The sequence below is a fragment of the Pristiophorus japonicus genome, chromosome 6 (assembly GCF_044704955.1).
Source record: "Pristiophorus japonicus isolate sPriJap1 chromosome 6, sPriJap1.hap1, whole genome shotgun sequence".
NCBI lineage: Eukaryota > Metazoa > Chordata > Chondrichthyes > Pristiophoridae > Pristiophorus > Pristiophorus japonicus.
Window position 1 is genome coordinate 143,930,252 of NC_091982.1, and position 22,585 is coordinate 143,952,836.

General features: G+C 43.1%; 1 protein-coding gene across 1 annotated transcript in view; it reads right to left on the reverse strand.

Moving 5' to 3' along the window:
• Positions 1-3,950: 3,950 nt before the first annotated feature.
• Positions 3,951-22,585, reverse strand: part of septin2 (septin 2) — a 77,387-nt gene continuing 58,752 nt past the window's right edge. The window contains 6 exon segments of the mRNA XM_070883242.1: positions 3,951-8,476; positions 9,454-9,569; positions 10,246-10,303; positions 15,598-15,720; positions 16,638-16,783; positions 20,076-20,177. Coding sequence (XP_070739343.1) covers positions 9,462-9,569; positions 10,246-10,303; positions 15,598-15,720; positions 16,638-16,783; positions 20,076-20,177 — 537 coding nt within the window. The 3' untranslated portion in view covers positions 3,951-8,476; positions 9,454-9,461.

Sequence of the window (22,585 nt, forward strand, 5' to 3'; positions counted from 1 at the left end):
ATGTACAACTGTTGAAGTTCATCCATGTGATCTTTAAATGTTTGCCATTGCCTATCCAGTCAACCCTTTAAGTATCATTCGCCAGTCTGTTCTAGCCAATTCACGTCTCATACTATCGAAGTTACCTTTCCTAGTCACTGAATTAACTGTCACTCTCCACCTTAATAAAAGAATTCTACCATATTATGGTCACTCTTCCCCAAGGGGCCTCGCAAAACAAGATTGCTAATTAGTCCTTTCTCATTACACATTACCCAGTCTAGGATGGCCAGCCCTTAAGTTGGTTCCTCAACATATTGGTCCAGAAAACTAATCCGAATACACTCCAGGAAATCCTCCTCCATCATATTGCTACCAGTTTGGTTAGCCCAATCAATATGTAGATTAAAGTCACCCATGATAACTGCTGTACCTTTATTGCACGCATCTCTAATTTCTTGTTTGATGCTGTCTCCAACCTCACTATTGTTTGGTGGTCTGTACACAACTCCTAGTGTTTTCTGCCCTTTGGTATTCCGTAGCTCCACTCATACCGATTCCACATCATCCAAGCTAATGTCCTTCCTTACTATTGCATTAATTTCCTCTTTAACCAGCAACACTACCCCACCTCCTTTTCCTTTCTGTCTATTCTTCCTGAATGTTGAATACCCCTGGATGTTGAGTGCCGGGCCTTGGTCACCCTGGAGCCATGTCTCCGTGATGCCAATTATATCATATTCATTAATTGCTGCCTGTGCAGGTAATTCGTCCACCTTATTACGAATACTCCTCGCATTGAGGCACAGAGCCTTCAGGCTTTTTTTTGGGTTTCCAGATTTACAAAAGGATATACTTACTTTGGGGGCAGTTCAGAGAAGGTTCACTAGGTTGATTCCAGAGATGAGGGGGCTGAGTTATGAGGAAAGGTTGAGTCGGTTGGGCCTCTACTCATTGGAATTCAAAAGAATGAGAGGAGATAAGATTATGAGGAGGCTTGTGGATGTAGAGAGGATGTCTCCAGTGATGGGGAGACTAGAACTAGGGGGCATAATCTTAGAAGGGGTCACCCATTTAAAACAGAGATGAGGAGGAATTTCTTCTCAAAGGGTTGTAAATCTGTGGCATCCGCTGCCTCAGCTTGGTCATTGAATACATGAGAGAGAGAGAGAGAGAGAGTTTAACAGATAAGGGGTTATGGGGAGCGGGTAGGGAAGTGGACCTGAGTCTATGATCGGATCAGCCATGATATTAAATGGCGGAGCAGGCTTGAGGGGTCGTATGGCCTACTCCTGCTCCTATTTATGTTCTTTTGACCTTCCCTCCATCATATCAAAAGTGGGGATGTTTGCTGATGACTGCACAGTGTTAAGTGCCATTAGCAACTCCTCAGATAATGAAGCAGTTCATGCACAGGTGCAGCAAGACGTCGACGACATTTAGGCTTGGGCTTATAAGTGGCAAGTAAGTGACGCCACAGAAGTATCAGGGAATGACTATCTCCAACAAGTGTCTACCCACTGTCCCATGATATTCAACGCATTTCCATCACTGAAACCCCCACTAACATCCTGGGGGTCACCATTGACCAGAAACTTAACTGAACCAGCCACAAACACTGTGGCAACAAGAGGTCAGAGGCTGGGTATTCTGCAGCGAGTCTCATCTGACTCCCCAAAGCCTTTCCTCAATCGACAAGGCACGTCAGGAGTGTGATGGAATGCTTTCTACTCGAGTGCAGCTCCCAACACAAGTAACTCGACACCATCCAGAACAAAGCAGCTGGCTTGATTGGCACCCCACTCACCATCTTAAACATTTACTCCCTCCACCACCAGCGCACTGTGGCTGCAGTGTGTATCATCTACAAGATGCACTGCAGCAACTCAAAACTTCTTCCACAGCACACCTCAAACCCACAATCTCTATTTCCTAGAAGGACAAAGGCAACATGTGCATGGGAACACCGTCACTTGTAAGTATCCCTCCCAAGTTACACACCATCCTGACTTGGAAATATATTGCCGCTAATGATTCATCACTCGGTCAAAATCCTGGAGCCCCCTCCCCAACACACTGTGGGAGAACCTTCAAAACACTGACTGCAGCGGCTCACCACCACCTTCTTAAGGGCAAAATAATAAGTGCTGGCCTTACAGTGCCATTGAGCATTTGTCTGTCAATATCGGTAACTTCAAGGTCTATAGAAATAAACAGTAAGTTACATTTTGTTGGATTTTTTGGCCTTGAATTTCCACGCATTGAGTTGTGCTGCAGTTGCGCCAATTATGAGAATCACACAGGACAGGCCATTCAGCCCATCGTGCCTGTGCCAGCTCAGAAAGAGCTACCAATCACACTCTCCCTGCTCTTCCCCATAGTCATGCAGTTTTTCCCTTTAAGTATTTATCCAATTCCCTTTTGAAAATTACTGTTGAATTTGCTTCCACCGCCCTTTCACCGTGCATTCCAGAACATAACTTGCTTTGTAAAAAATCTCATCGCCTCCATTTTTGTTTTGCCAATGGTGTGTGTTCTCTGGTTACCGATCTTTCTCCCTATTACCCTATCAAAACCCCTCAGTTTTGAACACCTCTTAAATTTCTTTAGTATCGTCACGTAACTGAGACCCCTCATCCCTGGTACCATGGAAGAAGTGCAGGAAGAAGTCTCTTTAAAAAAAAAAGTGTGATAGATGGTGGGAGTACCAACTCTCACCCCCAGAATAGCAGACTAGTGCTACAAGAAGTTCAATGACCAAACTAGGTTATGCAAGGTAACACACAGCCATCCTCCCTTTTTCACCTTGGTATCCTTAGGCATTAATACACTCTTCACCCTCTAAAATGAATTGTACAAAACTGTACAAGTGTTAAAATTTGGATGTAATTCAGTGCCCCATCTCTCTGCTGCCTTGCTGTGATGTCAGAGTGGATAAATTCCTCAGCTCTCCTGTAAAGTCTGTTGGTCACCTGTGTTTCCATGAAAGGGCAGGGCAGTGGGAATAATTGGATAGCTCTTTCAAAGAACTGGCGCAGACATGGGACGAATGGCCACCTCCTGTGCTGTATGAATGATTGAGTATACAGGCCTGTTATGGCCAAGTGTGATTTTAACCTTCATAGTCAGAGAGCAGCGCAGGCAAAAGGAAAAATAAAATAGTAACATTTAAAAAATAAATCACCCAACAACAATTTACTATCTGCAGGAATTAGTCCAGTTTCAGTTGTTCCCCCTCTGGATGGGAGGTTGAGTGGCATTGCAGGAACATACAGCACATTAAAAGGATCCTTATGGTGTTGAGAAAGATTCTAAGACCAGTTTAATTCATATTTATAACCACAAATTTGCAACAATTTGTTCAAACTCACGGGGAGGTTGAGGGAGAACTGCTCTTTCCGCGAGGCTAATGGCGTGGCATAATATGTCCAACAACTTGTGGCGATTCTCAATTTATGGAGCATTCTCTTCCTTGCCACAAATTACTGGGCGATTTATACAGTAATAACGGTACAAGCATTAAACTCGTTATTTTGCCAGCAAATTCTGGCCCATTGGCTCCCAGGAATCAGTGGCGGAAGAAGTTTGGAAGCAGGAAATGGAGTCTGTGACCAAGAGACAGAGCAGTGCAGCACCTGAACCCCATCTGATGACAGGCAAAGTGAACTTGCTGCTGTATGGGATGGACACGATGGGTTGAATGGCCTCCTGTGATGTAATTTTTCTATGATTCAATGAGTTGTCTTATTTGGCACTAAGCCACTCTCCCCAGAGGATAGTAGCCCCACATGGCTTGTAGGACGCTTCAGCCAGGCTCACTGCCCAAAAGATGTGGGAACAAGTTGGGGGAAGGGGGCAGCAGATAGTCTAGGTCCTTCGTTCCCAAAATCACTGACAAAGGCATTTTCCAGTTTCTCAGTCATATAATTGTTTTACTCACAGTATGGTACATATAACCAAAGACAATCTACTTGGTGTTTTGTATAAGTTTATTGTGACATTTTAGTGATGAACTAACATGTAATGACATTGTTATACTAACCAGTCGAGCAGGACTGTATGCTGGATTATTGCTGCCTCAACCTCCAGTACACCAATACATCAGGCTGACCCATAGGCCACCAGGGTGCTCTGACAGACAGAGAATCCGGCATCACTTCGAAACCGTGGGGAATTCAAACATTGTAACCAGATACAATACTGAAATGGTTGGCAATTCTAAACAGCTTCTGAAATCCAACATTTTAAAAACATGAAAGTAGCACTGTAACAGCTCATTAATATTTTGGCAGTATAAAAGCTTCTCAACTCAACACCTAAAGGGGTCGCCAGTACATCAGCAGCATGACAGTGCAGAATGGCCAGAGAACGTATTTTCTCAAACTCTTCACCCTCGTCAGGTGAACTGCTTGAACATAGACTGCAAACAGCTTCCATAATTGTAGAAATGTAATTTCTCCCACCACCCCAAACTCCATTTTCCTCTCCTGTAACCAATATTTAGCCAAAATACAAGTACACAGCAAGGAACATTTTACACTTTATATTTTTTTTCCCCACTAAAATGAAAAGACAAAGGAAAATATGAGTTATTAGTATTGGAAGAGTCTGGTGACAGAGGAAATGTAAACATGCACCTTTTTCTTGTTTCACAGTCGCATAACGGAACCTGGCACCTATGAGGGGGGCTGGCTTTCTAAGGCAACATGTACCACACAAACATGCATTAGGGATTAAATGCTGACTATTTCACATTAAAAGCTTCAATATTAAACACTGTTATTTGTTGGGTGGGAAGACTAAATGGCAGTACTATTTCTCTCTATTCCATTTTACAAAGCTCATTTGGAGAGTGCTATCAAAGTATGACACTTGAGGCAGATGGCCAACTCTGACAGCGCATCTTTGCCTGTTTAAGACTATTCAAGTACAAAAATGGTGAAAACTACAACACACTTATGTTCCCAGTTCTCGTTAGCACACTAGTTTACAATTCTGTGCCAAACTGAAAATAGACACAGGCCAGAGTCATTGGCTATGGAACCTCCTCCGCTCACGACTATGACTCAGGTACTCCTGCGATAGCAAGCAACCTTGTCGGATTCACAGTACATTAATGTGTTGTATTAGAAATTGCTACAAAGGTTGGCAGATGTATGTGACTCCATAATATGGCGAGGAACCGATTAAACTAGGTCAAGGAATGCTCTGTTCATATGGCCCCATTTTGCAACAGATCCATTTACAAAATGCTTGTTCAATTTTCAGCAGCTATACAATTTGCCAGTTAAACAAAAAGGATGGCTTTAGTGTCAAGCTTAAGTATTTCAAGAAACCGTACAGGCAGACGCGTTTGTGACTGCACGAACAAGTATAAGTTTGTGGAGTCCTAGGCATTTTACCGTACGTGCATTTGATTTGCGGAGACATTCCCACTCATGCTGCACTGATTTGATCACCCAGACTCCGACTACAGCCCAAGGGCACACAACCCATTTCTTGCAGGAAGAGACCCATGCTACTTATTGCATATACCTTAAATGTCTGACATGGCAACACGTTTTCTCTCTCAGCAACTAAAATATTTTAGTCAAGTAGCCACCACCCATCAATCATCCCAACCTGTGCACTCCTGCTGGTCCCATTCCATTAGCTTTTAATGCTCCAAATATTGGAACGCTCAGCTCATCCAAAGCTCTGCACTGCGGAGCAGCCAACCCGTTTTTGCCCTCTCTGAACTTTGCATGCCTACAAGTTTGGAAAGGGCTGTTCTTAGCATTGCTGCCTCGCTCGTTAATAAACCCAAAATCAAAACACCAAGATCTGTTAGAACTGGCAACTTGAGATTATACACAAGATTAATGGGAACACGGATTTAAACTTTGCCGACCGCCCCCCCCCCCCCACCCCGGCTGCATGTTACATTCGATGCAGGCCCAGAATGTAACAGCTTGGAGACCCTGCAGTGCCAGTCTGCACCCCCACCTAACCGAAGAGTTTCAATTTAACAGCAGTTTTTAATAAAGGGATTCACACACAGGACCTCAGAGAGATTCCAGCTCCTCCCAAATACAGGTGCTAGGGCCATGCAATACAATTCATCAACCAACTGACATGCAAGAATTAGCATAAATTACACAGCACCCAAGAGGTTGAAACGGAATGCAACAGCCTGCGGGGTTTAAAGATGTAAAGCCCCATTCTTCAACTAAACACGACACCCAGTCAGGCAGCATTTTATTTGAAGCGCCTGGCTCTAAATATTACTTTGTTGAACATTACATCTGAATATAGAGTCTGCAGGCAATTAATTCAGAAACAGTGAGTCAGAAACAGTGACCCACAAAGGACTTTGGCAGACTCACCACTGCTGCTCACAAAAAAAAGTCACCAATTAAAAGCACGTGTGCTGAGCCAAGTCTGAAGCACTGGCAAGGAAATTGAAAGCAAATCAGAAAGTAATGACAATTATTTCTGGTTGAGTAGCAGGGAAGGCCAGCTTAAGGTCTCAGACTTCTGCACTGACCGATATCAGCATTCACTCTGGGCAATGAGCGGGCTGGGTACACCGCAACTGACCATCCTAATAACCCTTCAGGAAGCTGGCTGGAGGGACTGGTCAACACACACTACTTTTGAGGGCTTTCTGCTCTACAACTCAGAAAAGGAAAGCACGATAGTGAGGAAAAATACTCTCGCCCAATCCAATAATCACACTTCAATTTTAATATACCTTGTGATGAATCTCATGTGATCAGAAACACTCAGATTGCAGTTTTTAGGTATTTCAGTTAAGAGTCCATGCACAGGCTCAATGTTGAGGGTGAAATAACCAAAGCTGTTTAGTACAGAGACCAAATGCCAGGAGTATGTGTAGTTTCCTGACTGAGTGAAGGGTCAGATCAAATGGCAACAGTAAAAAGACAATATAATGATAGCACTGTTGCCCATTATATCGTCTAGTCAAGACGTGTTACGAATAAGCACCATTTCAAAACGAGAGCTACATTATAAAAACATTTTACTGACTGAAGGTGTACGAGATTAAATAAAGTAATTTAAAACAATACACTTGAGAATAAGTCAGTGGATTAGTTATCCCCAAGGATTATCGGACTAAACAGACTTGTTGCTCTTCAGTTATTTTTAAAAATCCCATCTAATTCAATGCATATGTAAAGAATCGATATTTTCTTAATTTTCATACCACCCATTTGCAGATCTCTCAAAAACTCAGCATTTTGTGTGAGAAGACACCATAAATATTGAGGTTCCTTCAAGCCAATTACTGAATGCCACTATCTCCTTTCTCAATTATGGCATGCCACCCATCCTACCCAGTCCCCAAAAAGTAAATACAAAATTATACAAAGGAAACTCAACAAAGGAAATGCCATGCACCAGAACTCAGTCACGTGGGGCTGCACCATTAAAAGACAAAAGCTGTGGAGGCTGGGTCACTGAATATATTTAAGGTGGAGATAAGTCAGATTTTTGAGCGATGAGTGTAAAGGGTATGAGGAGCGGGCAGGGTAGTGGAGCCGAGTCCATGATCAGATCAGCAATGATCTTATTGAATGGCGGAGCAGGCTCGAGGGGCCAAATGGTCCACTCCTGTTCCTATTTCTTATGTTCTTATTGACAAATTTGATCAGAGTCTGCACACCACAAGCTTCACAGCAAAGTAGCACTAACCGAGATCAGGAGAGAAAAGGTCAAACTGGACTTTAACGAAAGCATTGTGCTTTTCAGAATTATCTCTGTTCCGGGTCAAGATGAAGGATACAGGTTTGCAGAACACAACACTGAGGAGATAGCAACTGTTTTATATATAATATATAAATATGTATAATATATATATATATATTATATATATATACACACACACACAGTAATCTGGTCCATGGCCAGAAAGCATGAAACATCAAGGTGGGGAGACAAAGCCAGTAGGTCCCTCAGTACTGTGCACGACCTCTACAGTCTAAGAAAAAGCTCCAAGCTGCCTCTAGTGACAAAAATTAGACACACGCAGCTCACCAATGGTGTTTTCAACCATCAATTTTGATACATCCTGCATCTACTTTCAGTACACTATGGATCAGCAGCAATATCTCGTACATTGCCCCCTCCCTTATACATATTAAACCAGCTGGTAGTATTTAATAGAATTGGTTACAGTTCCTTTATAATCAAACCTTTCCCAATAAGTGGCTTTTACACCCTTAAATAGTATTGCAAATACTTTATACCAAGTACTAGAAAGCTACAATTTCATTAAAGGTAGATAGATACAAAGTTAACATAATGGAAATGGGAACAATGCAAGATTACTACAATATATAAAAAGGGAAACTACATTAAAAAATGGCAGAAATAAGGGTACAAAGGTTACAATACTGAATCATGAAATCAGCTGCCAACACTGGCTAACATGTTCTCCACACTCCGAATTCCTCGCCACCTCTGCTTCAAGGAGGTGGAATTCCTCAATATTTGCCTGTAACAGATTGTGATAAAGAAAAAAACATTTTAGAAATCGCGTACATCATGAAGGTCTACTGGCCAAGAGTGATCTTAGAACTAGATCCTATATTTGGTCCCCTTTTAAAGCTAGCTTTTGTGGTACTGAACCTTGCAGACTTGGGAGATGACCAATTCAATTCCGGGTCCATGCTGAAACCTAGGAACATGAGGTCGTCACGAAGCCCCACCACTGCCTTAAACAGTCTAGGCCCTCTGGAATTCCATCTTCACCTTCCTGTAAGATCCTCCTTAAAATCCACCTCCGCGATAACATTGTGGTCACCTCTCAAAGCTCGGACTTTGGCTCAGTGTCTTATTTTCTTCCTTGCACATCTGTGAATTGCCTCGAGCCAGTTTAGAACCTGGTTTAGTGCCTTGCCTTTCTTCAGATGTTATTCTTTTACTGTTGCGGTCTATTTATTGGAAGTTTTCCCAAAAGCATTGGCAATGAAGAGAGATTTTATAATGTAGGAACCTTGGCTCCATTAGTCAAGATTTCTTTTTTTCTGGAAACCAGAGGCAATATTCTCTCTTGTATATAATTCAATTCTGATAGACGGAGCTCTTTATTTGTGCTGTGATTTAAAGGTATTGCAAGAGGTTCTCATAAGACCATAAATGGTCCAAAACAGAAATGTCCAGTCTAAGAAAAATTCCAACTCTCCATCCTTTCCTCCCTGATTTGCTATGCTACTCACATCCTTCCTGGGTTTACTGTGTGACCCACACTCGCTATCCCCTCCCTCCCAGTTTTACTGTGCCATCCATACGTTACACTCCTCCCAAGTTCTGAACTCTCCACATTTCCTGCCCTTGCCCCCATCCAGGCTTACTGCTCCACTGGCATTCGCAATCTCTCCACCAGATTACTAGGCCACCTGCACCACCAATACCTCCTCGTCAATCCCTCTAATTTGGTTAACTTGTAGTTTTGTGTGTGTTAACACTCACCCTCCAGTTTAGACATGCTGACTGTGCACACTGCTGCTGTCTCCATCTCCTGGTTTCTGCATTTGCATCTGCATCTGAGCTTGCATCTGGGCAATCATCTGTTGCATGCGGCGCAACTGGAAGAGAACACAATCTGGCCATCACTTCCAACACAAAGGCATGCAGCTTTCAAGATTCACATCTTTCATACATCAGCAAAGCAGTCTGTGCCACTTTCCACTGAATATTCAAGAAATTCAGAGTAACAAACATTGTGGAGTTCACAGAAAGTCGTTGTTTCAAACTGGGAGGACTGATCTAGTGCCAAGAGGCTTCCTTAGCCCGAATGCACTCAGATTTGATCAGGAAACATAATAGAACATCGACTAAGAAGCTGGCTTTACATAATGTCATGATTGGAATCCCAGTTCGCATTAGAGATTCCTCAGTCACCAGTGCTGTATATTTGTCATGCAACAATGCAGGCCATCTTATGGCTCTTTGGCCCAAGGGCACGCCATAAGGCAAGTGAAGAGGTTTTGAGACACTTAGTCATGCCATCTTAAGGCTCCAAATGCAGATCTCTCACCTTGCAGCTCAATATATATATATATATATATATATATATATATTATATATATTTATAGATACAGATACAGATACAGATAATTATGTGGAAGGTGGGCCTGAAATGGTCTGTATTGCTTTTATAGAAAACAAGCCCCTCCTTGATCAAGGCAGTAGGGAAAGAGAAATTGATTTTTTGGGAAAAAAAGGGAAAATGGGGATTTCTTGCATTATTGCAACACTTACCTCAGCTTCTTTCTCCAACAGGATCTGGTCCTTATCCTGAGGATGCTCTTCCCCTTTCCTGAGAGATAGGACAGTGTTAGATACACACAAGCACAGATCTATTCTATACCACGCACCCTACTTCATCTGAATCACTAACCAGCACCCTACAGTTAAAATAAATAAACTGAATTTAACCTGACCCTCAAAATCACTAGCAATATGCTGCTTGGAATTAAACAATTTTCCGATGGCAATTGGAACTTTACAAAACTTGTTCACACATTGGTCCTTAGACAAATCTTGGGCCTGGTATCACTCTCCAAATTTCATGTTCATTCTACTGCCCGCCAGAGTCAGCCTGCAGTTTGATCGCAGGTAGGTAGCAAACGCAGCAGCAGAACCACTCGGGCATGTACCACCAGAAGCAAACCAGCAAGACCTCTGCTGGCTTGGAAACCATCCCTGCAGCCAAGTCCAGCATTTGAGTCGAGTTATTTTTGAAGTTTTATTTGACAAGACAACTAGATTTCTAAAGGGTAGTGGCAAGACGCCCAATTCAGAGGTTCTCACAGGGTTAATATTTTGCAAGTGTCACATGACATGTATACAATGTCACAATGACTTGAGGTAAAGCACCTCCTGGTCACGGGATTGTCTTCTCTCCTCCCCGAACAATGTAGTTAACACGACTGATCAGAAGTCACATCACTCTCACTTTCATTTCCCCATAGTGACCCTCAGATGAAGGGAGTGCAATAATTTGCATCGATTCATTTTAAACTCAACCACTAAAAACTGGGTTCAGACTCATTTCACTTCAGACTCTAACGGCCAAGATGTCTTCATTTATCCCATCTTGGCCAAGATCAGACCTAATCTGTCTGAGCTACACTTCAGCTTGGTTTTGGGAAAAGGACAGTGCCCAACTCAAACCTCAACGGTAATTTTTAACCAGTGTCTAATCTGCTCCGTGTAGGAACAATGGCAATGTGAATTTGGTGCAATCTATTGCCAACTATTGAGCTTCGTACAGCATCGATCTGTAATGGCCAGTCACTGAACAGAGATTACAGCTGGATGAAACCAATCTTATTCAGAAGTGTTAAGACCTCTATTGGAATACTGTTCCTGAGCTTAATAGCACATTCCACCGAGGCAACATCTCCAGCCAACAGTTAACTATGGCGATATGATTGTGTGATTGCCATTAGTGTAGAACCAACCCCACTCAGGACAACCTATCCATACACCCGCTAAACACTTTGCACAAACACCAGGCCCAAAGTTAGTCTAACAATTGCCAGTGACTGGAGATGGCCTTCCTGCAAATCAAACATCTTCTGTACCTCCAACGGCAAATGCCATGAATCCTTGGCAAAACATTTTTTAAGAAACAAAATATAAAATGAACCAGAATGTGGGAAGAAGAAAAAAAAACACATATAAACAGGAAAGAGGAAAGAAAGTAGTAATGAGGATAGACGAGTTGGGGGAACATGGATCTAATTCAGTCAGAGAGTTTCCCATTTCAGAGCAATGGTGTTAAATGTTGTGCCTCACCAAAACATTCTTTAACGTCAGATGATTAAGCTCGACAGCAAGTTAATTAAAATGAAATACTATAATAAAAGCATTTCAAATCTTAACCATCCTTATGCAGTCTCAAATATAACAAATGTCAGCAAAAACAGAGAAAATAAAAATGTAGCACAAGGTTACAGCAGTTACGATTTCCTGGAAAGCAAGGTTAGAGGCATGGGGAAGCACACTACCTTTCTACTAGCTAATGGGGCATACATCCAGCTCTCAAACACACTGCTTTACTACTTTGTTTGAAGGGCACAGAACCTATCACAGGCAGTCTAACAGCAGTATTACCACAGTGCAGTTTGGGTTACTCTGGGATAAAGGGAATGTTTTCATACAATGGGTTATTCGAACATGGACTGCATTATCACAAGCAGAGCCAATCACAAGATTTCAAAGGGAATCAAACATTGAAGGGTATCACATAGGAGTGGGGAGATGGGGTTAGAATAAATAGCTGACGTGGAGCTACCACCAATCCAGGCGAAGGCAACTGGATCAAACAGCCTCCTTTTGTGCTTAATTTGCAATGTTATTGCAATCGTGGACTTCCATTGAAAAAATGTAAAAAAGTGTAAAATTATACAGTAATGGTTTACGATTTCTTAATCCACCCAACCACATACATATTGAATGTACTTGTTAAAACTGTTTTAGTCAATCATAATTTTAATCCTTCCTTTTCACTAGATTGGTGTATGTAAAGAGTTAATTTTAATTGAAGTGTTGTGTAAACATGGAGCAGCTTATGAAAACGAAATTACAGACAGCCAGTATATTACACAGCTAGCCCAATAACATTTCTAACCTGAAGGGGTGGGTCTCCAGAATGCCACCATACTGGGAATTCACCCGAAAGTCTTCGGCCTGCACTAACAACCGAGGTCGTCTGCCGCTGTGGTCAGAACCCAACTTGGCTTGATGGAGCACCCCACAATACATTGGAGCCAATGAATCATTCAGCCTATGGTAGCAAGTGCCCAATCACATCAAATACCTGCAGCCACCAAGACATATATGGATACCAATGTAGACCTTGCAGCCAAGGATCATGTGGCTTCTGCAGCAGGAGGACATTAAGGCAGCAACATGTTGATTTGCCAATTTAAGTGATGGTGGAAAATGAAATAAGCTGAAGTAACATGAATGCATGTTGTAAACACTGCAGTGTGACATCATGTGACTGGCACTGCAGCTGTACATACAAAATATTTTGTACAGTGACCTTATTGGAGTGCAGGAATAATGTGCAGTACAAACAGAACCCAAGTCATTTATAGTGCAAGGCTGGGCAGTCGGATGAACCTATAAAGATTCCAGGTTCCTCTGGCAACCTAATTAGAATGACATGATTTTCCTTTCAAATAACAAACCAATGACTTTTCATCCAAACAGCTGTTGCAAAAGAGTTGCAACTTCATGGTAACTGCAGCAGCTGAACAGCTGACATTCTGCATTCTGGCAGTGATGTCGATATGAATGTTCGGCCACCTTTGTTGCCACACTGCACGCGGTCAGTCGCACTGTAGCTACATTTGCTGTCACATCCCGTGTCCCAGGAAACAAAGTGGTATGAGTGTGTTCGGCAGTGGGTGCGGGTTTTAAACGTAACAGGTTTGGACATATTTGGAGCTCAATGGAATCTTAAAATTACTCCTACCAAATCGGCATGGAGACATCACAGCTTAATTAATCCATATACCTTCTTTTCAGGAACTGTGCTGCTCAAGATGGGGAAAGGATAAATATTAAAATATTACACTAAAAAAAAAACATTCAAAACCTTCTTAAATTTCAAACATTGGTAAAAGGACCGACTACATTGGCTTCATTCATGGACACCCAAGATCCAATTCGTGTAGCTTAGTATCCGATCAGTTTCTTTTGTAGTCTGTCCCCCACCCCCCATTGGCTCCCACTTCTGGTACAACTCTGAATACAAAGGGATAGTCGGAAACAGATCAAAAGGACAGGCCCTTCCCAACTAAAGTTTTCGCCAATGTGTCGCTGCATACCACACCTTTCCCCAGTGTTTGCCACACACTAAGCAGCTCCCAGACATGCCAAGCACAACCAATGGTACGAGTCACTTGGGAATCGGTTTCAACACAAATTGCCTTTCAGCTACACTAGGCCATGCATTCCCATTAATGGGCTTGTACATTGCTCTGCAGTGCTGTGCTCAGGGCTCAGCCCCATTGTCCTATAACTAACCTACCCGGGTGGATACTGGAGACAAGACTTTAAACATGCCAATACGAGCCTTTACATGGGCGGGGGGGGGGGTGGGGTACTCCTTCCATCCCTCAAAGTCGTTCATTTCGCTGCAGTGGCAGGATTAATGACATTTCATGTAGAGGTGAGGTGCTAATAAAACACCACCGTTTCTGGCACTGAAGCATCTGCAATGAGACTCAAACACCGTTATTTTTCCTGATTTTTCGAAGGGCCTTCCTTTGTTGCTCGAGTTAAAATAGCTTCAGTGGACCTATTGCAGGCTGGCAAGCTCATGCAGCCAAACAGTCCTGCGTCATTCAGTTGCCCTGGCCAAGAATCCCCCCACCCCTGCTGAGTGGGATTGAGCTTCCCTCTCAGACATCTGAAAGAGGAAGGCCAAAAATCATTAAAAGGCTATTTTGGGGCAAGTGGTGGACCTCAGATGGAATTCCTTACAGCCAGGAATTGTTCCAAAGCCATAAAGCTTCTGTTTACATCAAGGTCAGTGTTTTGGGACTTTTGTTTTCCCTGAATAGATTTTACAAACAGCTGAATAATTCACACTTTGATGTGCTGCTACTAGCCTGATTGGAGTTTTTAGCCATCCACATTGGGGCTAGTAGCGGAGCATTAGTAAGTCAGCACCCAGTTTCAAATCGAGGCGCTGAACTGGTAAGGGAAGAGGCCCAATTCAGGTTGCATGGCAGCCAATAGGTTCCATCGGTTCCCTCTTCTGCTTCAACAAAGATCAGGTGGCTTCAAAGGGCAGCTCACCTGTGTGAGGAGCGGAACCTTATTTTCTAGTAGAAGGTGCCAAGTCTGAGTTCCAAGGTTACTTGACGGATTGGATGAATTTAATCCATTCTGGGCTGGTCCATACACAAGCCATGACACCAAAGGAGGAGAATGCAATGGCAAGTTTTATCTACATCCCTTTCCATCTAGGTGAATGTGGACAGAGTTAGGTATAGGAATTGTTATATATTTATAATATATTGTTTTCTTTGGAACAGAGGAGGCTGATGGGAGACCTGATTGAGGTGTATAAAATTATGAGGGGCCTAGACAGAGTGAATAGGAAGGACCCATTTCCCTTAGCAGAGGGGTCAACAACCAGGGGGCATAGATTTAAAGTAATTGGTAGGAGGTTTAGAGGGGATTTGAGGGGAAATTTCTGCACCTAGAGGGTGGTGTGGGTCTGGAACTCACTGCCTGAAAGGGTGGTAGAGGCAGAAACCCTCACCACATTTAAAAAGTACTTGGATGTGCACTTGAAGCGCTGTAATCTACAGGGCTACAGACCAAGAGTTGGAAAGTGGGATTAGGCTGGATAGCTCTTGGTCGGCTGGAGTGGACACGATGGGCTGAAATGGCCTCCTTTCTATGATTCTATAGGGGAATTAGATTCTAGACTAACTGGATCCCTGCTCCCCAGGAACAGGTTCATGCACATCAGCTGCATTCCCTCCCCTCACACTCCAGGTGTAGGTTGTGGTATACCAGACGCTCATGTTCAAATGGTTTTCAGAGGGTGAGAAGGTAGAGAGACAGATGACAGATACGTACGAAGGAGACAGAGGAAGAACGTAACCATGTGAAGACAACCTGCCACCCCGCTTCAGGCGCTCTGAGCGGAAGTTTTCATAGTGAAGATCCTGGGTCACCTCCTGCAGATCCTGCATGTGTGTACTGGACAGTTCAAAGAAAAAGGGGGGAGAATTAGAACAGTTCTTGTGGAACAAACTGGGTGACGTAGCTAATCAGTCCCTTTATACTGAGCAGAACCAAATACAAAAATCAGCAGAAGTCCCCATCAGTAAATATTTACCCGTTAAATGTTTGAAAGACTCAATAGCACCAAAGTATAACCAGTGACCAGAAACAGTAAAACATTCCACTATAACAGCCCCAATGTTGGGTTGTTGTGTGAATCATACAACCCCACAAATGGGTTGCTGATACTAAACAAATGCACACCTTGAATCCAGAGTGAAGCTTAGATAAGGCCCCAGCTGAACGTTAACTATTCGCAGCGAGTAAATGCACCTCTTGTGGCATCAATCCACAGACTGCAGAAACATCAGGTCCAAACCCAGACCTAAACTGAGTCAGCTGACCTTGGCCAGGACTGCAGTAAAGATGCAATAACTGGCCTCGGCTGCCAGTAGCTTTGAGCGAAAGGAAAAGGAACCAAAAAAAGGGATAGCAGAGATTTCTGGATTACTACTCAACGCTGCCACTGGAAAATACACACGTGACCAACAGGAGTGGACTTGGCTATAGGTCCATGCTTAATTAGTCCACCAATAATCTCTGACCAAGTTCATACCTGAAGCATTGGACAAGGCATTGGTGAGCTGTAGGGATTAGCAATAAACTGCATCCCTGCATGAATCACTGCCTCCAAGAGAGGCACAACTTTTCTTCAATATACATGGCTGTGTTCTTGCACATTCAAAACCATTGAAGGACCTTATCCTGGAGAATTCTTCCAAAGTATTTGCTGAACATATTTAAAATTTTGGCAGTACACTACAGTCAGTTCATGCTTTAACATCTGCCCGAATACTGCACTGTACAGTGACATGTACAGACAGGACACTTACATTAACATGGTTCTCAGCTTCAGGAAGTCGTTGTGCTCGGGGTTCTCCACTTCCACTACTCCCCATGGATACAGACGCCCTCGGACTTTTTTACCTTTTGCCTCAATCAACTGATTCGATCCAACTACAGCAAAAGGGATACTCGCCTGTATTCAAGAAAGAGAACAGCTGTTCAGTGACTGACAATCTAAAATAAACCTCTGTGGCTTCCGCTGTCAAGGCCAAGATGCAAGTACGACCAGAAGCCTTACACACAGTTATGTGGCATGCAATGAGAGAACAGATCTCGCAGAGAAGGGAATTAAGGGTTACGGGGAGCGGGCGGGTAAGTGGAGCTGAGTCCACGGCCAGATCAGCCATGATCTTGTTGAATGGCGGAGCAGGCTCAAGGGGCTAGATGGCCTACTCCTGTTCCTAATTCTTCTGTTCTTATGTTATGTTAACAGATGCATAATCAATCCTAAAGACCAGGTACCATCTCCAGTATTTTTGTTCATGGAGATACAGTATGTACAAGCCTGCGGGATTATTTACTCACAGGCTAACCAAACATGTCAATCTCATACAACAGGTACAGTCCGTCAGCTGTGGCTCAGTGGGTAGCACTCTCGCCTGCGAGTCAGAAGGTTATGGGTTCAACTCCCACTCCAGGGACTTGAGCACATAAATCCAGGCTGAAACTCCAGTGCAGTGCTGAGGGAACCCTGCACTGTCAGAGATGCCGTCTTTCGGATAAGCCGTTAAACTGCAGCCCTGTCTGCTCTCTCAAGTGAATATAAAAGATCCCATGTCACTATTTCAAAGAAGAGCAGGGCAGTTATCCCCGGTGTCCCGACCAATATTTATCCCTCAATCAAGATAAAACAGATTATCGGGTCATTATCACATTGCTGTTTGTGGGAGTTTGCTTGTGTGCAAATTGGCTGCTGTGTTTCCCACATTACAACAGTGACTACACTCCAAAAGTACTTAATTGGCTGTAAAGCACAGAGACATCTGGTGGTCATGAAAGGTGCTATATAAATCCAAGTTGTTCTTTCTAAGCAAATTTTCACATGTATTACATGAATGCATCTTATATATGCTTATTTTCTCTCCTTTCATAACTGAATTTAAAATCCCCAGCTGCCATGGTGGGATTTGAACTCACGTCTCCGTCCCGATCTCTGGATTACTAGTCCAGTAACATAACCACTATGCTACCGTACCCATTAAACCTCCCAAATCGAACCGTGTACTAATCCCCTGAACACCTCAGTTCCCAGAAGGTAACGAAATGAGATATTTCTCCCATGTGCTTTTCACATATCAATGGTAATAAATAGGCATGGATGAGCCATCACCAAGGCCACTGATTTTGTTTCCATGGAAATATGAATCGAATTGAATCCACAAAACAGAATTCTCAGAAATCCTAGGGGAAATAAATGCAATCTGACTGATTTTAACTCACTGTACATCAATGGCCCTGCCTAGGATTTGACAGAGACACTTGCCTTAATAATCGAAGAACCATTCTTCTGAAAGAATGTCTACACAAGGCATATTTATGCACAAGAATTGATTTGTACACGTGCCTTAAAAATGGAGGCCAAAAGACAGCTATCATAAGACAGCTCAGATGGATTGAAGTTCTACTTTATCTCGTGGTTATCAACCTATTGGCCAAAGGCTAGGATCTACAACGCATCTCGTCTAGTGGAGAGTATTAGTTACTGATGGAGCTGCCTAATTTTAACTGGCCAAATGAATTAACAGTTAAGGGGTTACCTAAAATGTTAAACAACCTACTTTAGGTACGGTTTTCTTCATTCCCCAGTTGCAAACTGATTATAATATCTGAAACCCCCAGTGGTGGAGCACTTTGGGAACCACAGGTCCACAGTCACCTGTTCCTCCCGAGCACTCTACTCTCACCACGTTATGTCTCAAATTACTCCTATACTGTGTATCTATTATTTTCTGAAAGAAATCCATCTAATTTCCATTTGAATGAATACTATCTGATTTCACTGTCTCCCGAGGGAGCCTGTTCCATGAACTCACTCACTGAAATAATGTTTGTGAATTCATTCTGAATTTACCCCGCTTCCAGCACAGGCCGTGTCCTCTGGTTCTACTGTTCTGGACACGGTGAAACAATTCACCATGGTCCACATTATCTCGTCCCTTTAGAATCCTAAAAAAAGCAATCGTATCACCTCGCAACCTTCTCTTTCCCAGTGAGAACATGGCCAATTTACATAATCCCCCTCACTCATTCTGCTTGTTCTCTTCTCCATTCTTAATAGCTGCAATAACCTCTCTGTACTGTGGCAACCAGGACTGCACACAGGAGTCCAAGTATGGCCACACTAATGCTTTATGGTATCACAGCACTATGCAGAAAACAGAGCAGGGAAACTTTAGGACTTAATAGAGGTCAATGGGAGCAGAAAGTTGGCTGTGGCATTGTGCCCCCTGCTGATCCACAGGAAAGTCTCCAGGACTTCTAGGTCCATAGACCCCAGTTTAAGAACCACTGATCTAGTATTATATCCATGGGACTGTGCAGCTGCAAAGGGCAGATCCTCCACTGATCTTGTGGAATTCTCTCAATAAGGAACTCTGAGCTCAGCAACTGCTGGACCACCCCTCTATAGGGTCAACAACCTCCCCTCCTTTTGGGAGCTCAAAGTAATAGGAGCAAATCCTGGCATCTGACCGGTCTTGGTTTTAGTCACAGCAAAGAACCTACAGCAGCACACAAGTCTCAATTCCAGCTTTGGCTTCAGGGGTTTCCAAATAGCAATATCACCAGATGGCACAGGTCTCAAATAATGAGCTCCAGGCAAAACGAAACATGTGCTAAAGCCAGAAGTTATTGCCTGTGACTGTAAAAACATAACTAGCCAAAACCTCTCATTTTTCCTGGACTTTGGAAAAATGATAAAATAGTTGGATTGCATTTGCATTATCGGACTCTGGAGCAAAGCAGAGAGAGAGACTCCCTGAATTCTGCAATGCTCCAGAATCTGATCTGGTCTGGACTCTGAATTTATATTTTACAAAACTTCAGCGCCAATGTAAAGCAACGCTATTTGGCATCAGTATAATGTAATGCAGCCTTAAATAGTTGACAGTAGATGCACTTTTCTAGCATAAAACAGCTTCCAATGAATAAACAAACTCAGAAGAAACAACAAGAGGTTATGTGCAGCCAGGCAATATAAACAGAACAAATTCTCACAAGGAGTCATTGGGTGATGCCAAGCTCTTAAAAGGGATAGTGCCCTGGGGCTACATTTCCATTTGGACAACGGTCCACTTATGTTCAGGTGAAAGCGGAACAAATAAGGATGTCGAGAAGTTTACAAAAATTACCCAATGCAAGAACGAGACCCTCCAGTTATCCACTAATCACAACTAATTTAGTTTTTAATTTCTGCTTGCGAGTACCTTAAGGACTCGAGTTTGTTCCTTGAAATCTTCATCCTCGTCAGATTCCGCATCTGGCAAGTGGTAAATCCGAATACAGTGCTCCTCAATCTCATCGAGGATCTGTAAAATAAATGAACAACGTGGTGAAGTGAGCAGAGACCAGACTATATCTCAACAATCAAATCACTGTCTCATACTAGCTAAAGAAGTCAAATTCTATTTTTATTGCACAGGATTGAGATTTTTATTTATTTATTTATTTATTTTTTTAAATTGTTTTGGGATCACATTCCTTAATTCCATCCACTCAATAATTGGGATCAATGGGGAATGGCAACCGAATACATCAATTTCTATTACAACCTGTATTCCACAATTCCTTCAAAACATTAAATCAATGCCCATGTTTATTAGTAATGCCATGTATAGACTATTCACACATGCCGCATATGAGGTACTGCTGTGTGCAGTACTGGACTTTAAATTGGAGAGCTGAAGGATCCGTGTTCCACTCCCTACAGGTTTATTTTCACACAAAACAACTTCTTATTTCTAGTACAGCTTCAAGCATGGGGGTCTGGTCATTTCGTCAGTTCCACAGCAGAATGATGGAATCACAAACTGAAATGTAAACAGTTCTCCTCCTCAACTTACTTAATAGCTTGCATTCATAAAGCACCTTTAATGTAGAAGGGACAGATATCGAGTCTTTGTTGGGAGGGTTGCCAAGGGTGCCTTGGTCAAAGAGGTGATTTGTTAAGATTTTTAAAGATGGGGAGTGAGGAGGGGGGATTTGGGGATGGAGTTGCAAAGAGCAAGGCTGAGGAGACAGGCTTCTGCCACAAGAACAGACAAGTTGGGCCAAATGGCAGTTTCTGTGCTGTATATTCTATGTTAAAGTGGAGCAGCGAGACAGAGTGATGTGCAAGAGGCCAGAGTTAGAGGACCAGAGGACACGAGAAGGGGGTTTCAAAAGTTAGGGCTGGGTGAGGCTATAGAAGGATCTGTGGTCAATTTGAAATTTAATCCATTGGGGATGGGGCACATTGTAGGTCAAGGATGGGAGTGATGGGCACATGTAGGGAATAGGATGCAAGTGACAGAATTTTGGACAATTTGGAATTTATGGAGCATACAGGTTGGGAAGGACTGGTGAAGTCAGATCTATAGTTGCCAAAGTCACGAATAAAAGTTTCTGTAGCAGTGGAAGTATGGTAGGAACAGAAGTGGAAGTAAGCTGTTCCGATAGTGACTTGAATATGGGATTTTATGCTCCACTCGGCTCTGGGTTAAAGAGCACCGAGATTGGGAGCAGATAGTTTAACCCAAGTGAACAGTCAGAGGGACGAAGTTGAAGGCATGAGGGCAGAGCTTTTTTTTTTGCAGGGGCTGAAAGTAATGGTTTCCTACCCAATGTTCCACTGCAGGAAATTGATTCATCTATAAATGAATGGCCCTGAAATTCCTGTCGGAAGCTTCCTTCGGATGAACGCCTTCAACCCGAAACTTTTTAACAAAAGTACCTGGTGGTCCCGCAGGCGCCTTAGATTGTAGTTGGAGGCCTTTTTTTCCCACGCATTGGAGCGCGCCCCCATCTTAGAGGTTCGGACATAGAAGCTAGAGTCACGTGGGCCTGGACAACCAATCACGGTACAGTCTTCTCATTGATAATAATGGGAACTCCGTATCTCCAAGTTCTCATTACTATCGATGAGAATAACCCCCTAAAACACCCAAACACAACACAAATACAAAAAACTACATTTTAAAATTAATTGAAATTAAAGTAAATTAAATGTTTTAGAAAAAATATATTGTTTGGATTATAACGTCCTTCCTGCGGGGATGCGGAGGATCGGTCAAGGGATATCTTGACAGAGCAGAAAAGCCAGTTTTTGCCGCATGCGCATTGCATGCCGGAAACCGGCTTTTGCGAGGCCTCGCTGGGTCCATAAATACACCATACGGACCCAGGGAGGCCGGGATTTCAGGGCCAGTGTTAAACAGGCAGTCTGATGGTATGGGATTACACAGTTTACAGCACAGAAACAGGCCTATGATGGTGTTTACAAGTCTCCTCCCATTCCAACGTATCAGCATATCCTTCTAATTCTTTCTCCCTCATGTACTTATCTTGCTTCACCTTAAATGCTATTCACCTCAACTACTCCAGGTGGTATTGAGTTCCACAGTCGTGGGGTCAAAGAAATGTTGGAGAGATATTGAAACCGACCCCGTGTCTAGAGATGATGTCACCAGAAAGCAGTACGTAGCTGAGGAAAGGAGAAGGCCAAAGATGGTGAGCGTGTGGGAGCTGGAGGAGAGCCCATTGCTGGAAACGCACTGGTTCCACTGCTATGGGTAGGATTAGAACCACCTATGGGCAGCTCCAATGAGGTGGACCACGGAGATGATCTAGTGGCAGAGAATGGTGTGACTAACTGCACTGAATGGTGCAGAACGATCAGGAGTGATAAAGGACAATGACCACCAAAGCCACATAGGGTGGAGATGGGACTGCATGGATT